Consider the following 25,806-nt stretch of genomic DNA (forward strand, 5'->3'; position numbering starts at 1 on the left):
TGCTCATGTTTTGTTTAACACTGGTGCATCGCATTTATTTGTTTCACCTGTTTTTGCATCTAAATTTAATATATTACCTGATAAATTTGATTTAATGTTATTTGTATCTACTGCTGAGAGTGTAACACTATTAGGAGAAGTTGTCAACAGGGCTTGTGCTGTGGAGATAGCAAATAGGAAACTGAGTGTAGACTTGATAGAATTAGACACGGGAGATTTTGATATATTTTAGGGTTGAATTGGCTAGTGGCGTATCACGCCACCATAGATTGCTTTAGTAAGAAGGTTGTATTCAATCCTCCTAATGAGGAGTCATTTACAAATTAATAAAATCATTTAGTACTTATTCTTGATGGCAAGTCTTCTTAATTGTCGAATACCTTAACCTTGCTATTTTCTTTAACTAGGCAAATCCAAGAAAGAGAATTGTATTTAAGAGATTTCGGTAGTTCGAGACTTTCCAGATGTGTTTCTGGATGAACTACAGGGACTGCTAGTGGATAAGGAAGTCAAGTTCACCTTAGATCTACAGCCAGACACCCAGCCCATTTTGGTTGCTCCTTACTGCATGAGTCGCGTTGAGATGGAGGAGTTGAGGAAACAGATCACTAAATTGCAAGACAGTGATTTTATCAGACACAGTGTGTTCCCTTGGGGTGCCGGAGTCACTTTTGCTAGGAAGGAAGATGAAATGTTGAGGCTATGTATTAACTACAGAGGATTAAATAGGGTCACAATCAAGAACAAGTATCCCCTTCCCAGGATTGATGACCTCTTTGATCAGTTGCAGGGTGCGCAGGTCTTCTCCAAAATAGACATGCGATCAGGTTACCATTAGGTGAAAATAAGGACAGAAGACATCCCCAAGACAGCTTTTTGAACCAGGTACGGACACTATGAGTTCCTGGTCATGCCATTTGGGCTAACTAACGCCCCAACCATCTTCATGGATATGATGAATAGGGTCTTCAGAGAGTTCTTAGATCAATTTGTCATCGTGTTCATCGATGACATCTTGGTCTACTAAAAAAGCAGAGAAAAAGATGCTCACTATCTAGCCCAAGTTTTGCAGGTTCTTAGAAGAAAGAAACTGTATGCAAAGTTGAGTAAGTGTTGATTCTGGCTTGAGCAGACCGCTTTCCTAGAACATATTATATCAAAGGATGGAGTATCAGTGAATCCCGAAAAGGTTGAAGCGGTGCTTGGCTGGGAGAAATTGACATCAGTTAAAGAAATCCGTAGCTTTCTGGGAATGATGGGCTATTACCGCAAGTTCGTTAAAAGATTTTCTAGTTTAGCGGCTCCCCTAACCCGATTCACAAAGAAGAATGCCAAGTTTGAGTGGAATGAGGACTGTGAAAGAAGTTTTTCAGAACTAAAGAAGCGGCTGACTACTGTACCTGTACTGGCCTTACCGAGTGGATTGGGGGGATATACGGTTTACAGTGATGCCTCCTATCTAGGCCTGGGCTGTGTTCTAATGCCAGCATGAGAAGGTCATAGCTTATGGGTCCAGATAGTTAAAGAGTCATGAAAAAAATTATCCCACCCATGACGTAGAGCTTGCCGCAATCATACACGTCTTGAAGACCTGGTGCCATTACTTATATGGAGAGACCTTTCAGATCTATACCGATCACAAGAGTTTGAAACACATATTCACTCAGAAGGATCTCAATATGTGTCGGAGAAGGTGGATAGAACTTCTTAAAGACTATAATTATGATATCTTGTACCATCCGGATAAGGGCAACGTGATAGCCGATGCACTCAGCAGAAAAAATGTAGGTATTTTAGCCCATTTGATGGTATCAGAATACAGGCAAATTGGGGTTACACAACAGGTTCGACTTCAGGACTTGAGAAGAGCCACATGTTTGGGCCATTTGACCGTCCAGCCTAAGTTAATCCAGAGAATAAGGAAAACTTAGTCAGCTGATCCGGCCCTAATAGCCCTCAAGAACAATGTAGAACAGAGAGTTAGTTCAGAATTCTAAGTCTCAGCCGATGGGTTACTCCGATTTCAGGGCATGGTATGTGTTCCAAATGACAGTGAGTTGAAGAGAGACATCATGACAGAGGCCCATAGCTCAAAGTTTGCCATGCATCCCGGAACCACCAAAATGTACCAAAGCATGCGACCCCGGTTTTGGTGAAATGGGATGAAAAGGGACATAGTTGACTTTGTGTCTAAATGCTTAGTATGTCAGCAGGTCAAGGCAGAGCATCAGCACTCAGGCGGGCTACTTCAGCCTTTACCGATTACGGAATAGAAGTGGGAATATATCACCATGGATTTTGTGATAAGATTACCTAAGGCACGCTTAGAACATGACGCCATCTGGGTAATTATTGACTAGCTCACTAAGTCTTTCCACTTTTTAGCCATCAAGATGACCGATCTCTTGGACAAGTTAGCAAGAATGTATATCCGGAAAATAGTCAGATTGCATGGAGTCCCAGTGACAGTGGTGTTCGACAAGGACCCTAGGTTCACTTCTCGATTTTGGAGTAGCTTTCAGCAAACTATGGGAACGAAGCTGTCACTCAGTACTGCCTTCTACCCTCAGACTGATGGACAATCAGAAAGGACAATCCGTACACTTGAGGATATGTTTCGAGCTTGTGTCCTTGACTCTGGGGGCCATTGGGATGACCATCTGCCCCTGATAGAATTTGCCTACAATAACAGCTACCAAGCGAGCATTAACATGGCTCTGTATGAGGCGTTTTACGGACGTCCATGCAGATCGTCGATTTATTGGGAAGAAGAGGGCGATAGAAGATTGTTCGACCCGGAGCTGGTAGAGGAAACCACATCCAAGATAGTTAAGATCAGGAGGAACATTCAGACGGCTCAGAGCAGGTAGAAGAGTTACACGGACACCCGGAGGAGAGATTTAGCGTTTGAGAAAGGCGACCGGGTGTTTCTTAAGGTCACTCATTTTAAGAGAATTAGTAGGTTCAGAAAGAGGGGAAAATTGAACTCTCGATTTATTAGATCATTCGAAGTCTTAGACATGATTGGTACCACCGCCTACAGACTAGCACTACCTCTAGAGTTTTTCAAGGTCCACAATATGTTTCATGTGTCCATGCTACGCAAGTACAACCGGCACCCATTTCATGTCTTGGCCCACGAACTCCTCCCACTCCAAGAGGACTTATCCTACGAAAAAGTACCAGTCGGCATTACGGATCGAAAGAGTAGATTACTCCACAATGAGAAATATCCTTTGTAAAGGTCGTATGGCAGAACCACACACCAAGGGAGGCTACATGGGAGCTAGAATCAGACTTGAGAGCCCAGTACCCTCAGTTGTTCGAGCGAGAGTAAGAACCAAATTTGAGAGACCAAATTTCTTTGAGGGGGGAGAGTTGTAACACCCAAGAAAAAAAATTTTATTTTAATTTCATTAATTTAATTTAATTTAATTTATTTAAATAGAAATAATAATAATAATAATAATAATAAAGGGTAAGAATTATTTAGGGATTTAATTGAAAATAATTTTGGAGAAAATTGGTAAAATTTTGGGTTATGAGGGTATTTTTGAAAGAAAAAGAAAAAACCAGAGGTCAAAACACAATTTAGAAAAATTACACCACATCAGCTGCCCGGTCAGCAGCTCCAGCCAACCAGGACGCGCTAGGTAGCAGAGACCCTGACACAGAAGGGAGCCACGTGGGTTATCCGTGTGCGCACGATCGAACGACTGAGATCCGTTCCCATGAACACGGATGACCCAGATAAAAAATGCGCACGGACATCACAAATTGCATCACGCACGCACTGCCCAGATTGAATTACGCACAGACGGTGCAGATTGAATCGCGATAAATGGTCCATATTCATTTCCTATTTAATCGCGATCGGATGGTTCAGATTAAATGTGATGGACGGCATAGATGAAAAGCAGATGGTTATAAATAATCTCATCCACACCCAAACCCAAACCCTAGCCGCCACAGCCCCTCGCCGGAGAAGACAGCCCAGTCACCAGGGAGCCGACCGCCGCCGCATCGGAGCAATTTCCAACCGCCAAATGAGGTAAAAATTCTACCCTTTGCTCAGAATTCGATTTTAAACCCACTTATAGCCAAATCAGAGCGAAAGCACCAGCCAATTAGTTGAAAAATACCGCCGAAGTCCAGCGGCGCCGCCGCGGAGTGTCTCAATTTTTGCCTCCGATGAGGCCCTTCCCGATTCCCGTTCGACGTGATTTTTCCATCTTTATTATCACCGTTCCCTCCTCTACAGGTTGACTGAAGCAAAATGCCAAACCGCAACGTGAGCTGGAGGAGCTGCCGTACCGGAGAGCCCCACCGCCAGTAAGTTTCAGTTTTTTGTATTTTTTCGGCCCACCAAGGGCCATAAGGATGTTTTCTCACAGGAACCGATGCAATTTTGGCTGAATTCGGTCAAAAACAGTCAACCCAAGGTGGATTATCGATGCTCGCGGCAGCGCCGTCGCCGAAGCACGGCGGAGCCGCCGTGCCAGAATTCTGAAATTGGCCAAATAGGCCCTGGGTCTGATTTTTGAGTTATTTAGGACATGTGTAGGTACCGTAAGCACGTTTTAGTTCCCGATAAAAAAATTCAGGGAACCTAGGGACCGCCCGTAGGCGTAGTGAAAATTTAGGGTTCGGTGTCAAATCTGGTAAGAACCCCTTACCCTATCTCCTATCATGGAATTAAAGTTCGAATAAATGATAATACTATATTTTGTACAATTAATAAATATGCATAATTAATTAAGGTTGCTAATGGAGCTCGAAATCAGACATTATTCCCTGTCGATTCCTGCTTGATTTATTTTATAGTTTAAATGTACTATGGTATCTAGTTTATCTATTCTATAGTTTTAAATGCATGAATCACTGCTTACTTCACTACTGTTTAATTTTGGGAATCTAAGATATGCTTGCTTTGTTGGACGTATGTTATTTGTTTATGTATTTATGTTTGAGTCGGTAACGGAAACTAAGGAAAAATAGGAAAGTGGTGTGATTTGATAAATGGATAAGATGACAGCCTCACTAGATATCTTAGGAGATGGTGGACGGATTGGGTTCATAGGGAACCTTACCGTGAATGTTGTTTCATACCAGACGGGGTATTGAGGTTTATTGTTTTGGCGCTCATACCGGACGGGGTATGGGGACGGTCCTGGAATTAAGTTTGCTAAGAAAAATAGTTCACGTATAGCAGGGACCCCTATAGATCCCTATAGATACTAGTAGGTTGATAAAAATAGGCAATTGTTGTTTGATAATTTGAATATAAAAGTACGATATGTGCTACGTTACAGATTATATATGAATTCATGATATTTATAATACTATTATTTTCATAGGTTGTTTTTATAAATCTCACTGCGGTAAGTGGACGGTAAATGGTTTGATTATTGATAAATGAATTTGTTTAAATATACTGCTCCATTGATTTTTTTCGATTTTCTACCAACATTTATTTCTGTGACGGTGATTAGTGTGCTGTCCTTATTGGGTTAGTGTAGGTCATTCCTTATTTAATAATTTCATATCAGGAGAACCTGGTTCCTGAGACCGATCCACAAAAAGATGGCGAGTAAATGCTAGATACCTTATAGTTTTCTTTATTTTTCTTAATTATCGTATTTCTTTTGAAGAACTTATTTCGTGATATTGTTTAGTACTTTTAAGTTATTATGTAAGAAATATTAATCTTAATTTTTTATTTCGCTTCTGTACTCAATTCATTATATGTATTTTCTTTTAAATTTTCGGGACCGTTACAATTTTCATATCTATTTTACTAGCCAAATTAAAATTGAACAAAGTAAATCGTACAACCACGACTCAACAATGATCCAAAATCACAATGTGTTCATTACCTACTAATAATTAATCTATTTGAATTAAGTGATAATTACGAATTATGGGCACCAGTTGCACTTTATTAATGACAACTTATTTAAATAGATAATTTGTTACAATATATAACAAATTTAAATAGCCTTGTGATTCTATTACAAAAACATAAATATTTTGTAATATATGTATTGATAAATTATACATTTCAAGTATCAATTTATATAGTTTAAAAATAATAAATAATAGATTGTTGGTCATACCACATGTAATAAATGATTAAATTTAGTACCATTTATAGGATATGAGAAGTTATTATGTGATGTTTGAAAGAATAATTACAAATTATTATCATATTACTAAATTATGCCAGAACGGGTTACTAATTTGAATATGAATAGTGTAGAAAGTTATGGTAATGTCATTAAAAGTAAAATGTACTTTTCTTGTTTCAAAGCTATGGTAATGTCATTTAAGATTTGGGAATTGGGGAGATGGCCTCCCAAACAAGGGCTTGACACGTGGCTTGCGTGGTTTAATCCGGAAAGCCAAATCCAACGGCCAGGATTGATTCTGCATAGGATATTTTGTTGGAGGATGGCAATGTTGTAAATTGGGATTTTTGTTAAAACCTAGCAGCCGAGCCGAGTAGGTTTTACCGGTTGGACGTACACGTGTCAGAGACCCAGCTGTCGGATCTTATCCTAGCAACTTCATGTATTGTACCCTTAATAAAGTTATCAAGCTGTTTTGTATTTACATTTGAAAAAGAAAAAATTTTGAAAATTTTAAATTGGATTTCAAGTCCGCTCTTCCTCCTGCATGCAGCTGGACCGCACTCCCAACCCTCCCGTTTCAAGATTTTGGCCTCCGAACACTGGGCCCCACATTTTATATTTATTTTTTTCTTTTAAAAGATATTTATCTCTTTTTTCCTTTAATAATAAAAAATAATTAAATTTTGTAGGTACAAATAAAACGTCACGCGTCCGGTACGGGCAAAAATTTTCCATAAAACTGAGTTTCATCCTACGGGAGTACGTTTTTAGATTGCTTTTTTGTAGCTTTGCCTTCTCTTGAATTCAAATTCTTACCCACGTGAATTAAATTTTACAATTCAAACATGCATTTATTTGATTTTACTTGTCCACAAAACTTGTTCATCTTTTTGTAAGGGAAATATTTCTTACATAATAAAATTCTACTTTTGTCTCAACTCATATTCTATCGCACATTAATTATAAGACAGCAATCATTCTTTTAAGTATTTTTTACCATTCAAAACTTTCATGGCAGTAATTCACTCGGACTTCATCCCAACTCTAACGTCAATACATCATCATCACTAAAATATTGACACCGTTTCTAAGGACCTAACAATCAAAAACCAGACCCACTGAATCTGAAAATACATTAGTCAGTGAAATTTTCTCAACTAGAAAAAGAACGTTAGTGAGTGTTCAAATATATACATATCTACCCTTGTATTGACCAGAACTTAAAAAAGTTTCTGACTTACCAGACTAAAGGACATTCTGGCTCTCTCCCTTTAAGTAAACGTTTTTTCAACAGACAAAACTCTAATAGAAAAATACATCACTTAAAACTCAACCAAAAACAAATCCTTGAAGGTAGAAGCCCAGAGGGGTGGCATGACGCTTATTAGGCGACAGAATAAAAACAGAGGTAGGAAACAGACAGTATCTAACTACAAAAATGCCTTCACAATATCTCACTACACAACATTACAAACCATATTTTAGCATAGTCATTGACAAGGGCAAGCAACATCATGATACAATCAATCAGGATATTCTCCTCTCTCCAATAGAGACAGTGAGAAGCTTTACCTCTAGGGAAAGAAGAAACATCACTAACTCATCCAGAAAAAAGAACCAACCCCATCAAGTTCATTGGGTGCGCTGGTAAAGCGGGTGGAGAAGTTAACAAGAGTGCTTTCTTTTATCTCTGGTAACCACTACCTCCTGCAGATAAAGAGCGTTCCCTTCGTCGTCTATAAGACTCATGATACTCATCTGTCTTCCTACTGTAATTAGGGGAACGAGATCTTCCCCGTCTCTCTCGGCCATATGGCTCTCTGTCATGCAATCGGCGAGGTGAATAGCTACGAGATCGTCTGTGACCACGTCCTGCATATTTTTGCCCACCACATCAATGCAGAACATAGATAAGCCACATACTTTTGTTTGGTTTCTGTTCTAACCTTCTAACATTCCCCATTAAAACTAACTGATAGAAAATTTAAGTACTCAAGTTTGCACCCAAAATTAACCTGTATATTGAGTTTTCTTTTACTTCAAATATTAGTCCTAAGCAGGAATTGATGATTTAGCACTTGTCCAGCATATTATGGACCCACATTGGGACATGATACTTTAAGTTAATGCTACAAATACTAGATATATGCAAAAGAAATTCTGGTTCATACCTCGCCTCTCTCTTAAACCACGGTACCGGCCTGGAGTTGGTGTCCGCCCACGACTCCTCTTTGCCTGCAATTTTAATACACGAGGCAAGATATCATCCCAGAAGATCTGAAAGATCACAAATTTATTAAGAAGAATCACAGTGCCTTGCCCATACTTCCTTTTTGAACCTGCTTTGGTTTGTAATAATGTGACTGCCAATAGCCCTGGCCCACGTTATCAAAATGTTTAATTGGACATGGATGATTGCAGGTATTTTTTTGATAAACAGACTTCGTAAACATTTTTCTTATGAACAAGAGTATGATCCTGCTACCATGTGACTGTGGCAGACATTGATAAAAATACTTGAGACTGAAAAATCCCCACCCTAGACAATTCTTTGGTATATGAAAAGATGTTATTCACCTTCAAAACAATACAAACAGAATGACTAAAAGAAATCAAAGAAAAAAACTGTCACTATGATATTCGAAAATATCAGATATAATGAATAAATAAAGAAATGGTGATATTGGGCACTATTACTGACAATGGAAGGAATAAAGGGCGTACAACCCCCAGAAAAATAGCTGAATTTGAATCAAAGAGTTTGGGATGTCGATGCAGAACTCATATCCTGAAGGGGTAGATCAACTGTTTAGAGCTTAGATTGTGAGTTCGATGGAGCTACACACATACAAGACCTGCTGCCAAAATTTATCAGGCAACATTTCTAAAGAAAGCAGAAGTTTTAAATTAATTTAATGTAAAGATTCATTTTTACTTGATGGGAAAAATTTACTGTCAATGGAAAATAATACCTTCTCTACAGTTATTAAGCGGCCTTCAAGTACTGAACGATTCAAGTACTTGATACAGCGGTCTGCATCCTCAGTTCTTTCCATGGTGACAAAAGCAAATCCTCGAGATTCCTTGGTACGGGGATCTGCAACCAGATGACATTCTTTGACCTGGAAAAGAAACTTGAAAAATATTACTCCACAAACCAATTACTTCAAAGCATTCAGGGGCAGTTTCTTTCAGGAAATTCATTCGCACTACCAAAAAGTTACTTCAAAGGATAAAAAAAAACAGAGCATGTACCTTTTTTCCTAATGACAAACCACAATAAAAGGATTACACTTTATCTTATAATCAGGATTAAAAAGTTAAAATTCCCACAACAAACTGTACCTGAATAAAAAAAGCTGACTGACTTCATAAAATGTAAGAGATCTAGATGATGCTGGACTAATTTGCACATTATTGGTTATTACTTCGTGCGCATGATAGTTTAACTTTTGGGAAATCCAATTCGAGCTTAATCCATCTTTTGGAGAAGAGTTTAAGAAAAATACATATACAAACATTCATCCGACAGCACGGTAAAACCGTACAGGTTATGACTTTTATGCTCCAAGTTCCTCTTGGTAAAATTTTCATTAAGCATAAGACATCAATGCAGACTATTTCTTAATAACATTATCATAAAAGCATACATGGCATAATAGGTAATTACAGAACAAAATCAAACCAACAATTTATGTAAAATGATACGAGGACATTCAGCTAAAAAAATGATATAAGGATATATATCTTGAACAACCTTTAAACATGAGAAAATAAATTGCTCAATCCAAACAAAAGTAGATACGAAACTAAAATGAGGAAAGAAAAAAAGTTGCAAAATCCAAAGCATTTATTACTTTACGATAAGCAATGAGCTATGATTTCGGCAACATGCAAGTAACACAGAATAGCATAACTGAGGTACTGAAAGGCACTCCCTCAAGACCAAGTAATACATATAAAATTTTGCAATAATAACAAATTGAATAATCCATACCTTTCCCTCCTTTCCAAAGTATTTCTCAAGATCACTAGTTGTAACCCTTGTTGATAACCCCGTAACGTACAAGTTATTACCGGGATTGGCTGCATCATCAGAATCACAACTCCTGTAGCAAGAACTCAATTGTCAGTGTCTCAGGCTACCAAATGCTCTACTAAAGCTCAGAATCAATCAGCCCTGTGCATTATATAATCCTAGTAAACTCCTATACCTAGAGCGACTACGCCGGGGTCTTGATAATGACCTTGAGCGACGACCTCTGCCAGGGGAATCGGAGGGTCGTGGTGAAACAGACCTAGAAGTATAGTCAACAAAAGCATTAAGTATGGCTTTATTTAACCAAAATGAGAAACTACTAAACATGAACTGACCTTCCTTCCCTTGAAAATGACATCTACAAATATCGAAAATATTCAAAAATTAGGCCCCTCTTCAACACAACTGACTAAAACATAAAACGTTCGATATAAAACTTAAGGTCATTTCATATTGAAAAGATTTCACATTCTAATTCTCAAAATGCAAACCCATTACACAGCGTTTGTATACCATACTCGTGTCAAATATAAACTGAGATTATAGAGAAATAGTTGCAAATCCTCTATAATTGTATTATTAAATATATATATATATATATAGAAAATTTGATGACTATAAATAAGCTAAATAAAGAAATAAAACAGAAAACAACCTAAATATGCATCAATAATCCTTTTCAACCCGAAGAACATGGGAACGAAATCCTAAAAACTGCTTTTGATGCTCAGATAACAGACTAAAAAATTAAAAACAAAAAATGTAAGCAAACGACGAATTACAATAAGCAGATCTAAACAGGTGATAACTCATTTAAAAAATTGCATATTCTTTAATGAATGCTTAATTAGGTGAATGAAACGAATAAATAACCGGTGCTAATCGGATAGGGGATCGATAGAGGTGATTAATCGAAGAGTAATACTTGCCTCGAGAATCACGGAGTCAACTCAAATGCCCTAGAGTAGTTGATAGTTCAGAGACTCTGCGAAGACAAAAATCTGCAAAGACAAAAAAAAATAGAGGATCGGGAAGAAAGAAAATCAACTAGAATATCACGTGGCAGGCGCTCAGAAAACTGTGAATGAATGTACGGTTCCGGATCTTTTCGGCCCTGTATGTTAGTTCGACCCGAAAAGTGGCCAAATAATAATGCGTATGTTCGGGTCATTGCCGGTTCGAGTCGAGAACATAAAAATAGTATTTATCCATATACTTTTGGGTTAGAATTGACTTTCGACCATTTACTGATACATATATTATTTTAAATTTCTCGTAGTTTAACCACTTTCATAAGTTTTTTATTTACTTTATTTTATCGTTTATTCAATAAGAGTATTATAAATCTATTTATGTGATATAATTATAATGTTCGAGACTTATATTTATAAAAAAATTTCATAAATATGTAAAGTTCATTAATAAAATAAGTTCTAACCATTATACTCTCAATGAATCTTCTATTTAAAATATAAAAAATAATATATATTTTTGCAAATTTTACTCAAAAATAAATTTTCTTGACTCTTAATTCACAATTTTAAATTTGAATCAAAATATATATATTTTTGTATAATTAAAATTAGATACACATATATTTATAATATAAAAAAATCTTGGTTACTGTACAAATTAAAGTTTTGCTTAATTTTAATAGTACAAATTAAAAATTACAAGTGTCAGAGTATTTTGTTATCAACGACATAATCTTAGAACTAATTATTATACTAAAATATTAACATAGTTAATGCTTAACTTTTGTTGGTAGAATTATAATGCTCAATGTATAATTTTATTGAAAAAAATATGAATTATCAACTAACATTAATCTTCATTGACAGAGTCACAATAGATAAATGTTTAATATTTCATTAGTAAGATCACAAATTTTATATAGTAATATTGGAAAAATATAATTTTTTATTATTTATGAACTGAAGTCTTTATCACTTATTCAAAGTAACTTGAATATTAACACCATAATTTTCAAAATACGTAAACATGCAATAATATTCTTATCATATAATTATTAAATTTATAAAAAATATAATAATTTAAAAAATTACATTGTACTCAATCTTCAAAATAAATAAGTTTAAAAAGTAGATAAAGTAATAATTTAATTTTTTCAGAGTGTAATTTAATAAGTATAACATATTTATATATTGCATGACAACCTTTTTCAATTCATCAAATATATATTCACATAATATTAGAATTTAAAATTTATAATTACCAATATATGTATATAAATAAATATAGATATCTATATATTACTAAAAAATAACTATAAAACTCATGCAAATCATCTATTAATTAAATGATTAGTACTTTTATTTCTTTTTGTAAAATGTGTATTTAAGTTTTAAACCATACACCTCTTGTTATAAAACAATTGATAACAAAAAATAGACCCCATTATATTTGAAAACCATAAAACCCATACTCTTTTCTTTTTCCCTCTTCCTTTCATTTATGGTGAGTGATTGGCGTTACTCTCTTTTGTAAATGTGGTATGAGGATGAAGAAAGATCAATGATAAGATTAAATAAAGAAATAGGGAAAGGAAATGTTTAAAAATGGGAAGGGAGAAACTTCAAAGAAACTAGTAGGAAACGAGGGAAAAGAAAATATAATGATGGTATATATATATATATATTATTTATATAATTTAAAGAGTACGTGGATATCATATAATGGTTTGACATTACCAAATATAACAAAAAAATGTGACTTTATAAACTTAATTTTTTTTTTTTTTAATATGAGGTATGGTCACAATGTACTGTTTTCTAGTCATTTGCAAAAGGGCAAATAATGCCATATAAAACTGCTTGCACCAAAACAATAAAACATAGAATCAGGATAAATATTTGATAAAAGTTGAAAATAGGAAGTGGGATTGTGAAGGTGAAACCATAAGATCCATTATATTTGAAAACCATGAAATCCATACTTCTTTCTTTTCCTTCATTTTTAGTGAGTGATTGACATTACTTTATTCTGCAATTAAGGTATAGGGATGAGACAAAAAATGAATTATAAGATGGAAGGAAGAGATGGGCAAAGGAAATGGTGAAATTTTGTAAGGGAGAAACTAAAAAGACTAAGAGAAAGAAATTAGGGAAGGAAGGTAAAGAGGGAAAGGAGAAAATAATGATGGTGTATACATATATGCATACAGTGGAGATAATATTTTTTAAAAAACCATATTGCAAGATAATATTTAGGTGTTAGTTCATAATATTCAATAATCACCAAATTATTGATGATATACAGTAGAAATATGGGCACAAGTAATTAAAGAGTCTGTAGAAATCATGTGGTTATTTGACAGTGCCCATACACAAAAATACTGTGACTATACAATTTATGATATTTTTTCTTTTGGTGTGAGCATGAGTACAGTCACAGTGTAATGTTCTCAAAATCATTTGCAAAAAGTGCAAAAAACACCAAATGAAATCGATTGTATCAATATCTCTGTTGCCGTTTAAAACAACAAAATATAAAATAATCAGAATAAGCATTTTAAAAAAGTCGAATAGAAAGCATGGGAAGTGGGACATGAAGGTCTCAAAAATAAAAGCTGAAGAGTGTATATATATATATGGCTGAATAGTAAGATATTTTTAAAGAGATCTACAGAGACTTGAGGTACAAAATAAATTTTAAATTCAAAATTGGTTAAAAGACAAAAAAAAAAAGAAAAAAAAGAAAAGAGTATGTTGGATAACTTATTTTAGAATGTATTATAATGCAAATTTTAAATACTAATTAGATTATTTTTATCCTAAAAATATTTTTATATATTTTTCACTAGTTTTAATTTATGATTAGCAGGTAAGTAACATTTTCGTAGAGCCTCTAATTATATATACTATACGTGTAATTTTTATTTTAATATAAAATTAAAGATAATGGTCAATATACATAAATAACGTATTAGAAATTATGAAAAGGATACATATGTAACAATATATATGTATATACACCTAAGTGATGAATATATGTGGAGAGATGTTTGCAATCTTTAAAATAATTTTCTTGTACCGGGTAACGTTGCCAATTGAATAAGTCAAATGAAAGCTGATTTTTTAATCTTAATTAATTAATAATCGCTCTGTAGATTATTAATAAAATACTAATTTATTACTATTAGGGGAAGATGAGAAATTTCAAATCTGGATGGGGTATTTTTCGAATGAAAAGTTTGGGATAGGCTTCGAAGAAGAGCTAGCGAGGAAAATAATCCTAGACCCGGAGGCTTTTTATTTTGAGTCTATCCATCATCAGCTATGCACTTTTATGTTTACCAAACACTGAATTTGCAAGGCAAATAAACAAGTTAACAGTACCATACCTGCCACAAAAGCTGACCCCCCCTACCTCTAAAGTCATATGCACGAGCTCCCCAGAAAACTTCAACCTGGCTGAAACTGGCCTTGTCCATTCCACCGTCTGAGCAAGCAGTTCTACTACACGAATTTGGCTATAGAAGAAATATGACTGAATATCAAATTCATCCATTTAGAACAGGATAATATCAGTTCTACGTTTAAGGCTCCCAAATGAATGCCCATATTTTTATAACATGTTTAATTTTACGAGGCATATTATTAGTTGCACAATATTTCATGTCTCATACAATGCCAAGTTAGATTACATAACTCAGTATGACTTAGAAGCTAACTCATTCCAAAATGTATGCGCATCTCATCTCACCAGGAAAACTCAAAAGACAGGTCACCACTCCAAAATTTTAGGAGGTTAAATGCAATTATTTTCACCAAAGGGAGGTGTGGGCAATGTGGACGGGATGCTATACAACGGATATAGGCTGGGCCCTGTTTTGAAATTATTATGACTGCAACAACCCAAACTCAGATTCCTAATCTTGGCACTTAAGATGCAGGATAGAATTAACTCAACTAAACAGCATCCTCAATCTGTAGGGATGCACCTGCAATCTCTAGTGCCTCCTCAACTGAAGATGCTTTCTCAAGTTTGGCTTTGTCAACAAGAGGCTGGGTCCTAGCAAGTTTAGGAAGGAGTTGAAATTCCTGCAACAAATGCGACATGGCATGATTTTTATGGTTTAGAATGTAAGATAGAGAAAACTATACTCATGAAAGATTTTTCTAGCAAATTGATGAATTAATAGCATTGCACAGGAAACATGTTCTTTTTTTTTTTTTCTCTACATGTCTGCCATTTAACGGATAACTTAATGAGGAAAGCAGAAAACTTTGAACAGCTTCTAGACCTAGTAGGTGACATTCTTTGTTATTCACAGTACTAATCCACATTGATTTGCACCTGTAAATGCATATAAACAAACAATAAAATGCTTAACAATGTTGTAGCTTATGTTATTCTTCTATAAATTACTTCTGTACAATTCCTAAATGCACCAGGGAACAGCAATTCATGATCATCCCTGAACGAGTTAGTTTGCTTATGTCTGTAAACATTACTTCGATTCTTTTCCACATTTACATGCCCGTTAATTCCCTTCTTTTAGTGAAGTTTATAGACAGCCAAATATAAAAACAGTTCTTTTTTAATAGAAAATCTAAAAGATTTGTTAAGAGGCATTGCTCCGCCTAGACATTACTACTGAGAACCAGTAAAGTAACCATTTTCAACATTCTTTTTTCAATAACATTCTAAAAAAATTAATTACTAAGCTCTAAAAGACCTCAAAAAGTTGATTGTCTGCATGTTAATATAATTCCAGAACATCACAAGGATGTCCAGACACATTCACTGATATCATTGTGACATCGCAATATTCCCAAAATAACAATTTCTCAATTAAGTTGGTCAGACATGCAATGCGAAGAACTACATCTGCCATGATTGGGTCTAAATGATAACCGATTCCAAAGTCTTCTAGTACTTAACACTGTATACTGCTTTGATGTTGTCATAAATGTTTTAATCATCCTGTCTCTCCCATATTTATTACTTCATTAAGAAAACTTCTGGAGTTGAAGAAACCACCCTTTTGTTGTTTATACACGAGTAGACTAGATTATATGTTTTTATCCAACCAGTTGATAATAATTCATATTTTCTCCTTTCTTTTTCTAAGCATGGGAAAGAATCATACCTCAGGGCTCCCACTTTCTACAAGAACTCCTTTCAACTTACCTGTTGAGACAGCAAGAAACTGATCATCTTCATTGCACTATTAATGGGAAAAAAAAAACAGAACAGAACAAAACACATTTCCCAGTATAAAACACAACAATCACATGTACACACACCAAGGGAAAGGAGTAAAATACATAAAATAAGATTACCAGAGTCTATCCAGAAAGTGGCAATTTTTGGATTAAAATTACCAACTTCAGTTGTCTCTCCAACTGTCCAATATAGCACTAGTGAGTACCGAGTCGGAAGTACAATGCATGAATGGTAATCAAATTAAGCTCTCATGGCAAAAATCTCTCACCATTATCTCCAAAGAACTGCCACCATATTTTTCGGCGGCTTCCTTCATACTCAAAAACTCTCGAGTAGAAATATGGGAGATAGTCATATCTGAATAACATGCAGAAATGCTGATTACCAACATGTATGTTATAGTGGTGAATAAAGAAACTGAGTGCGGCATATAGTATTACATGAATTGAAGCAAAATGGAAAGAAATCCATACGTGTGAGTATGAGCACTAAGCAGTGCTTTAACACAATGCTGGGCAGATCGACGAGCATGGTCTACATGTTCAACTCGAACTATACGGTCATACATCTGTCAGGCGTAGATCATATGAACTTCTGTATCGAAGAAGTTTTTTTTTTTTTTTTAATTTAAAACCGTGTACCTTCAAAGGGAATGCTGCTACATCTCCAATTGCAAAAATTCCGGGTACACTTGTCCGGAAAAGACCATCAACCTGTTATTCAAAAGTCTAAAGGATCATCTTCTGAAAAAATGGGAAAATCAGAGACCAGTCTGGTCGATAAATTTTCAGAAATTTACCTAATTTAACAAAATAACACTATATGATCCAGATTTTTAAATCTGGTGCATTCAGTAAATAAAATATCTTAAATTAACAATAAAAGACAGCTTATTCTTCATGCAAGCAAATGTAATGGGAGATTCTCACCTGTATTCCACCAACAGTGTTGTTTAACCCCACCCTTTCAAAGGGACTAACAGCAGGTTTTGCTCCAATGCCAATAATTACCTGAGAAAAGGCAATATAATGAGAGATGTCACTAAGGTCTACTAAGTTCTGATTGTTTCTAGTGTTGAAGGATGTTAGAACAATAAGTGAGAGAGGAAACTGAAACAAGAAGTTAAAAGTACAGTGTCTGCTTCCAAGGTAGTCCCATCCTCCAGTCTAACAGCAGCTATGCGCCCATCAGAACCAGCTTCTAGGTTTTTAATGGAGACACCCTGGTTGCCAATCAAGCAGGATCAACAAGTACGTCTATTTATAATCAATACAAGCGTTTGCAAGCAACACATACGCAAGGTCTATAAAAGTATGCATGAAGGGGGGGGGGGGGGCGTACCTTTGAAAATTTGACACCATTCTCTTGATACAGTTCTTCATATCTTCGAGCAAGGGAAGGAGTAAATAGTCTTTGCAAAAGATGACTTTCAGGAAATATTATCTATTTTTTCAGGAAAAAGCATTGAAGTAACTCAATGAGTCAGTTGAAATGCAAATTTCCTAGCTTTAACTCAAAGAAACATCCTTTTGTGCTAAGCAAGAGCAAACTAGAATCTTTGCACATCTAAACATGGAACTCCCATTCTATACAGCAAATGATTGGTTTTATAACTGTACTACATAAGCTCCAAATTATGCAGGCACATACTGTAGTGTCTAGTCTCCAGCCAACAGCTGCAGCAGCAACCTCCATGCCAATATAACCACCACCAACAACTACTACTTTCTGAGCCTTCTCCTATATCCAAAAAAAAAAATGGAAAGTTAAGAAACTAACTGGAACTCGGAGCTTCAAAATCGAACTGAAAGCATAGAATACAGACATAATGATAGACAAGATTAGAAGTATAACTCTTCAATATTAATAGAAATTGGAAAAAAGTGCTGTCATACAATTTCAAAAGACTAAGAAACAAGAATTTCCTAATTCCTATAGTAGCATCAGCAGAACTTTGGAATGCATCTATATATATCAGGCTCAGAATCATTATTCCTAGATGATCAAAGAGCGAGCTGTAAAACAAGCTTAGCTAAAGAGCGAAGAACCAAAATATGCAGAGCAGAAGGTAAGCATTCAACTATCCCTTAATACAAAGAAAAGCCAAAAAACAACTTGCATGGATCCCAATACTAATAAAAAAAAATTGATCTATAGATCCTAACAAGTTCATTACTTTTTCATATTAGGGTGCAGATAATCTGGAACAGAAGTTAGGAGGAACATAATGAATTACTAGACAAAAAAGAACAACAGGATGAAAAAAGTAAATTACCAAAGATGATATTAATGAGTCAGCATCTGCAACATCCCGAATATAGTGAACACCAGGTAGGTTTCCTCCAATTTTCTCTGGAAATCTGAAACCAACCATCAATAAATAGTATTTTCATTACCTATCAAGATGCACCTAAAAATTTTTCAGGTACACAGGCAAGTGTTCAAGTACATAGACAAGTTGGGCATTTAGCTATGTTTAAATGCTAAAAATACCTTGAGGCTGTACATCCTGTAGCAATTATAAGGGAACCATATTTCAGCAGTTTGCCTGAATTTGTTGTAAGGGTTTGTTTTTCAATATCAATGCTTGTTACTGGATCCTCATATAACATCTGTAGAACAATAATAAAAACAAAAAACAACATAAATAAAGAATGTAGTAAATAAGAACCTACCAATTCCAATTCATATACATACATATATTTCATAAACAAGCAAGCTAAGGAGTTTTGGTTGGAATTCTGCATGCACAGACAAACAATTTTGGTGTAAGCTGTTGTCACTAGCAAGTGACTTTTACTTTTCACCCTTAAGAGTGCATAATTCAATTCAAAGTTCTAGCTGTCAATATTAATCATGATATGTATAATCATAATTAGAACAACATTTGGATATTTGAGCCAACTTGACTTTTTTGCAGGAAGGGGAATTTTTTTTTTTTGGCTGAAATTTGAGGGTGGGAATTTAGTTCCTATTTGGAATTTAATTCTCACACTACCCCAAGGAATTTAAGGTGAGAGTAGAGCTAACTTAACACAAAAAAATCAAAGTCGTATTTACGAATATTGATACCAATGTGAATGTCACTAGTAGGAATTGAACAGGAAAGAGAAAATACAAACAAAATTCAATAAGATGAAATCTCAAGATCTATTTTTGATGTATCTAACTTTAACCACAAATACCCTAAGTTTCAGGATAGAATGTTCATGGCCTTTGCTATCCACTAATACACATGCATGTAGAAACTTAGTAGGCAACTCCACAGCAGGCTTACCTCAAAATTATAACTTTTACACATGTCCATCACAACAAACCTAATCTTGGCTAGGGTCATTTTCAGTTTCTTGACAATATCTAAAAAGAAAAGAAAATGGCAAAAACAAATAACATGATATACGAGATATACAAACTAAGTATTGAGACCAAAACCAAGTAATACGTACCTCTATCCCTTTCTCTTTATACCACTCAGTAGTTTGTCTCTCACCACCAGATCCGACGCAAGTATGGAAACCCTATGATAATTTAAAGCAAAAACAATAAGAAAATGAAAGGATGCAAGATGCAGAACATAAATAAAAGAACTCAGTAATTATGAGCAACATTAATACATAATACTGATTAAAATTAAATCACAAACGCATCGAAATTCAAAATACCAAAATAATGATGAAATCTAAAAGAATACTTCCATTCCATAATTGCCAATGAACACAATTAATCTCACTTATGAAGCAATACGTATTGTTAAAAAGTAAAACAAACGTATGATAAAGCAGATTATTCGTACAGGTAAACGAGCTGGCTTCTTGTCTAATGGAAACAAATAGCCTTTTGTTAAAGCCGGTCTCTCGTATGGCGCATGCGCCTGAAAAAAGGAAAAACAATAGTGCTAACAGTATAAATTTATAAAAGAATCAGCGGAGTAAATCAAAATTAAGACCACGAGGTTGATATAATCACCTCTTTAGATACAATACACAGTCTACCATCCGCCATACCATGCTCGACGAACGTCCTTGCTGCATAACCCGCAGCATTACCTCCCCCAACTATCACAAACCTACCATTAGAGACGAAAAACAACTCAAAATCCAATTCAACCTATACGTATACACGTGTCCGTACACGAAAAATCTAAGCAGAGGAAATTTGCGAAAGGAATAATGAAACTGAATACTGACTCGCGATTTTCATTGGCAAAACCAGAGGAGGCGACAACGAGGCCTCTGCGGAAGTTTCTAGATCCGATCGAAGGAGAATAGATGGTGCGAGAGAGAGACTGAGAGTGCGGGCACCAGAGAGAGAGACCGTACTTCAGCGAAACCGGGTTTGATATGCTCGCCATTAGTTTACGAACTGTAAAACGTGGAAACAGGGAGAATGCAGGAGAGGATTAGCGATGATTGAAGAAGATAATTGAGGTGAGTATCGAGAACAGACCTGGTGACATCCGTTGTATATGCAACTGTTTATGTATTTATAGGGGGGTGAATACTGAATAAACTATTAAGATGGAGATGTTGGCTATAGAAGATAGCCAAGGGACATTGAAGTCAAATTTGAATACGAGATGAGATGAGAGGAAGAAAAAGGAGGACAGAGAGAGAGAGCTTTTGGCGTGTTCAGTCTGATCAAATCTGCAGTAGGCAGTTCGCGAATCGAGAGCCCATGCGAAATGTCATTTCTTGCCATCTGCCTAAGAAAACGGTGTCGTGTTCGGATTTCGATTTTGTTTTATGCACAACAGCAATTTTTTTTTAAAACCCAAATTTCAATGATAAAACATCATAAAAATTGTACGAGAGATTCGGGAGTACATGGTTTATACTCCTCCATCGAACAAATTTATTTTATTAAATATTTTAATAATTAACAAATAATATTAACCTTAAACATCTTAAATAAAATAAATTAATATAATTAGATAGAATGCGATAAGATATCTAAAAATTTTATTTTCTTTTTTACATATTTCGTGTAATTAGATACGATACATAATAAAATAAAATATTATATATTCAATTGTACTAAAAGACGATATACATATTAAAATAATTTCAATACAATTAATGAATATATTTAAAATTTTCAATTTTAATTATTGATATAATTTCAAAATATATTGATACAGTAATTTAAAAATTATATCAATTCATTTAAATAAGTAAACATACATTCAATTTGTAAAATAATAATTATATAAATTTTGAAAAAAAAAAAACTTCTCTCTCGTAAAATATTTTAAATTTGGTATCATTAGGTACTGCTATTAGAAACTATCTTTTTTTTTTAAAAAAGAAAACTTATTTTTATTATTGTGATTAAAAGCCGCAAGCTTGGTGTCATAAAAAGTAATTATAATGTAACAACCAAGATTTCAAGGTGAAAACGTGAATTATCATTTCTATTCGACTATTCAGTAAATTAATATAGAAAATAAAATTTATTACAGGGGCTCATTAAATCAACTTTGTGCAACAATGTTATTAAATAACATCAACAAAACAAGTTGAATCTGTAACGGCCCTGGAATTTTAAAATGAAATATGTGTATTAAAAAGGTCAAATGCGGAAGCGTAATAAAAATTTTGATTAAACATCCCTTACATTAAAACAAAAAACGTGCTCAAAGTATAAAAGAATAAACTAACTAAAAGAGAAACTTGAAAATAAAAGCTACAAATATGACTACAGAGTCTTCAGGCGTCCTCTTCGCCGTCTTCCTGCGGAACGGGTTCGGGAACAATGTCTTCCTGATCTGAAATGATTAAATAAGGAATGAGCTACACCAGCCCAGTAAGGACATAACACTATCTCACCGTCACGGAGGTAAAGGTGGGTAGAAAATACAAAAAGACCAATGGAGCATAGTTTACAACAAATTCTTTTATCAATAATGAAATCCTTTGCTATCCACTTACCTCGGTGAAATTCATAAAACAATATACGAAAGCAATAACATTATCATCATCATGAAATCATAGGAACTGTATAACATAATACTTATCACGCATTTTGCATCTTAATCATGACACAACATATTTTTCCTTATTTACCAGCCTACTAGTATCCATGGGGATCCATAGGGGTCCCGCTACCCGTGAACCTTTAACACTTGTAATCAGATTCTAGAGCCGTCCCCATACCCCGTCCGGTATGGGCGAAAAAACTATAAACCTCAATACCCCGTCCGGTATGAGGGTGAAACGGGCCGTCTCCATACCCCGTCCGGTATGGGCGCCAAAACACATAAGGTCTCCATACCCCGTCCGGTATGAGAGACCACAATCCCGGTAGGGTTCCCTACAGACCCGGTCCGTCCACCATCTCCCAGGATATCTAGTCAGGCTGACCCCATTATACAATTATCAATTTACATAACATTTCATTCCCCTTTTCCTCAGTCAGCATCATCAAATCACACACAAACAAGCAACCAGTAATTCATGCCAAACCAGACAACATACAACATCGGGTTCTCAGTCATTCAACTCATAATCAATAAAACAGTGATATATGCACACAAAACTATGAAATGAAACCATCAGACCTCATACTGCATTTAAAACTGTAAAATAGGTCAAACAACAGCTGATCGACAAACACACAAGACTCGGGCTCCATTAGCGACCTTAAACAATTTCACACATCTATTGATTCATGAAATACCGTTTTATCATTTATTGAACTTTAATACCGTGATAGAAAATAGGGTGAGGGGTCCTTACTTGTTTCGGGGTCCGAATACGGCTCTACAGTACGCCTACAAGCTGTCCCTAATTTTCTCTGAATTCTTTCCAGGGAACTGAAATGCACTACTGGTACCTGCACGTGTCCCAAAAAATTCCAAATTAGACCCAGGGCCCCTTTCGGCCAATATCGCAATCCCGGCACGGCGGCTTCGCCGTGCTCCGGCGACGGCGCCGCCGCTTGCGGCGGTGATTCACCTCGGGTTGGTCGTTTCCGGCCGAATTCGGCCACACTTGTATCGGTCCCTGCGATAAAACAACCCTAGGGCCCTCGGGGGGCCAAAAAATTACGAAAAACCGAAGCTTACCGGCGGCGGTGCTCTCGGGTGCGGTGGCTCTCCGGCGAGGTTCGTGTTTTGGTGATTTGGCTCTGATCAACCTGTAGAGAAAAGAATGGTGATCATGGTGATATAAAAATTGTATCAAACGGAGGCCGGGAAGGGCCTCATCGGAGGCAAAAATCGAGGAGGGACGCGGTGGCGCCGCTGGGTTTCGACCGTGTTTTCCGGCCGTTTGGTTGGGATTTTGGCTCAGTTTTGGCTACAGGGGAACTCAGCGTGGAAAAACGAGCCGAGGGTATGAAATTTACCTCGATTGGCGGTCGAAAAACTCCCCGGTACGGCGGTGGGTGGCGGCGGCCGGCTCCTCCGGCGTCTGGTTAGTCTTCTCCGGCGAGGGCAGGCGGCTAGGGTTTTTGTGGTCAGGTGTGGGGGTTTTATTTATACCATTTTTCCTTTTGATCACAGCCGTCCATTTTGATTAAATCTGGGCTGTCCGTTCTTGATTGAATCTGGGCCGTCCGTGCGCGTGCATCTAGGCTGTCTGTGCGATTGCATCTGGGCCGTCTGTGAGCACGCTTGATCTGGGCTGTCCGATCGCGCGCACGCGGATCGCCCACGTGGCCCGTTCCCGGGTCGATGTGGTCTTGCCACGCGGCAGGTCCTGGTTGGCCAGGGCTGCTGACTGGGCCACTGACGTGGTTGCTGACGTGGCGCTGACGGGGCACAATTTTTCTAAATTATGTTTTGACCCCCGGTTTCCGATTTTCTTTTCAAAAATACCAACAGAATCCTAATTTTCACCCCTTTTTTCCAAAATTAATTATTTTAATTATAATTAATTTTTTTTTAAATTATAAATTAAACTAAATAAATAAAAATAAAAATAATAATAAAAATGCTGAAATTATTTGGGTGTTACAACTCTCCCCCCCTTAAAGAAATTTGGTCCCCCAAATTTGGCTCTTACTCTTGATCGAACAAATGGGGATACTGAGCTCTAAATTCTGATTCTAGTTCCCAAGTAGCCTCCCTGGGCGTGTGGTTCTGCCACACGACCTTTACAAATGATATTTTCCTATTGCGGAGTATTCTACTCTCTCGGTCCGTGATACCGACCGGTATTTCTTCATAAGACAAGTCCTCTTGGAGTGGAAGCGGTTCATGAGCCAAGACATGAGAAGAGTCCGGGTTGTACTTACGTAGCATAGATACGTGAAACACATTGTGAACTCGGGAGAGCTCGGGAGGCAGTGCTAGTCTGTAAGCAGCGGTACCAATCTTGTCTAAGATTTCAAAGGGTCCAATATATCGGGGGTTTAATTTTTCCCTCCTACCGAACCTACTAATTCCCTTGAAAGGAGTGACCTTAAGAAATACTCGGTCGCCTTTTTCAAACGCTAGATCCCTCCTCCGGGTGTCTGCATAACTCTTCTGTCTACTCTGGGCTGTCTGAATGTTCTTTCTAATTTTAGCTATCTTCGAAGTGGTCTCTTCTACCAACTCCGGATCGAACAATCTTCTGTCGCCCACTTCCTCCCAACAAATCGGTGATTTGCATGGGCGTCCATATAACGCCTCATATGGAGCCATTTCAATGCTCGCTTGATAGCTGTTGTTGTAGGCAAACTCTATCAGGGGTAAATGGTCGTCCCAATGGCCCCCAGAGTCAAGGGCACAAGCTCAGAGCATATCTTCTAGTGTACGAATTGTTCTTTCTGATTGTTCATCAGTCTGAGGATGGAAAGCAGTGCTGAGGGACAACTTTGTTCCCATGGCTTACTGGAAACTATTCAAAAATCGAGAAGTGAATCTGGGGTCCCTGTCGGATATCACTGTCACTAGGACTCCATGCAATCTGACTATCTCCCGGATATACATTCTTGCCAACTTGTCCAAAGAATCAGTCATTCTGATGGCCAGGAAGTGGGAAGACTTAGTGAGTCGGTCAACAATTACCCATATAGCATCATGTCCTGATCGTGCCTTGGGTAGTCCCGATACGAAGTCCATGGTGATATGTTCCCACTTCCACTCTGGAATCGGTAAAGGCTGAAGTAACCCACCTGGGCGTTGATGTTCTGCTTTGACCTGCTGACATACCAAGCACTTAGATACAAAGTCAGCTATATCTCTCTTCATCCCATTCCACCAGAACCGAGGTCGCATAGTTTGGTACATTTTTGTACTTCCTGGATGCATGGCAAACCTTGAACTATGGGACTCCGTCATGATGTCTCTTTTTAACTCACTGTCGTCTGGGACACACACTCTGTCCTTGAAACGAATCAATCCGTCGGTAGAGATCTGAAATTCTGAACTCACTCCCTGTTCTGCATCCTTCTTGCGGGTTACTAGGGCGGGGTCGACTGACTGGGCTTCCTTTATTCTTTGGATTAACTCGGGTTGGA

General features: G+C 36.5%; 2 protein-coding genes across 3 annotated transcripts; both read right to left on the bottom strand.

The window, feature by feature from the left end:
* Nucleotides 1-7,434: 7,434 nt before the first annotated feature.
* Nucleotides 7,435-11,250, bottom strand: LOC110825027 (serine/arginine-rich splicing factor SR45a-like). Of its 2 annotated transcripts, none has more exons than XM_088217791.1 (7): nucleotides 11,100-11,250; nucleotides 10,506-10,528; nucleotides 10,346-10,429; nucleotides 10,129-10,240; nucleotides 9,104-9,253; nucleotides 8,303-8,408; nucleotides 7,435-8,003 (listed from the first exon to the last, which is right to left on the bottom strand). In XM_088217791.1, the coding sequence occupies exons 2-7, from the start codon at nucleotides 10,526-10,528 to the stop codon at nucleotides 7,816-7,818; spliced, it is 663 nt and encodes a 220-aa protein (XP_088073917.1). In that variant the 5' UTR covers nucleotides 11,100-11,250; the 3' UTR covers nucleotides 7,435-7,815. The 2 variants fall into 2 exon arrangements, with proteins under 2 accessions (XP_088073917.1, XP_088073918.1); XM_088217792.1 differs by having other exon boundaries at nucleotides 8,303-8,366; nucleotides 11,100-11,246.
* Nucleotides 11,251-14,720: 3,470 nt separating this feature from the next.
* MDAR6 (monodehydroascorbate reductase 6) lies at nucleotides 14,721-21,005 on the bottom strand. The gene is made up of 17 exons (XM_088217793.1): nucleotides 20,809-21,005; nucleotides 20,550-20,724; nucleotides 20,329-20,428; nucleotides 20,156-20,233; nucleotides 19,809-19,880; nucleotides 18,856-18,974; nucleotides 18,638-18,722; nucleotides 18,013-18,102; nucleotides 17,704-17,805; nucleotides 17,495-17,584; nucleotides 17,292-17,372; nucleotides 17,004-17,075; nucleotides 16,836-16,930; nucleotides 16,631-16,719; nucleotides 16,479-16,541; nucleotides 16,286-16,326; nucleotides 14,721-15,233 (listed from the first exon to the last, which is right to left on the bottom strand). The coding sequence occupies exons 1-17, from the start codon at nucleotides 20,816-20,818 to the stop codon at nucleotides 15,102-15,104; spliced, it is 1,494 nt and encodes a 497-aa protein (XP_088073919.1). The 5' UTR covers nucleotides 20,819-21,005; the 3' UTR covers nucleotides 14,721-15,101.
* Nucleotides 21,006-25,806: the final 4,801 nt, after the last annotated feature.

The sequence above is a fragment of the Carica papaya genome, chromosome 4 (genome assembly GCF_054855325.1).
Source record: "Carica papaya isolate Zhongbai chromosome 4, ASM5485532v1, whole genome shotgun sequence".
In the NCBI taxonomy this organism is placed as follows: domain Eukaryota; kingdom Viridiplantae; phylum Streptophyta; class Magnoliopsida; order Brassicales; family Caricaceae; genus Carica; species Carica papaya.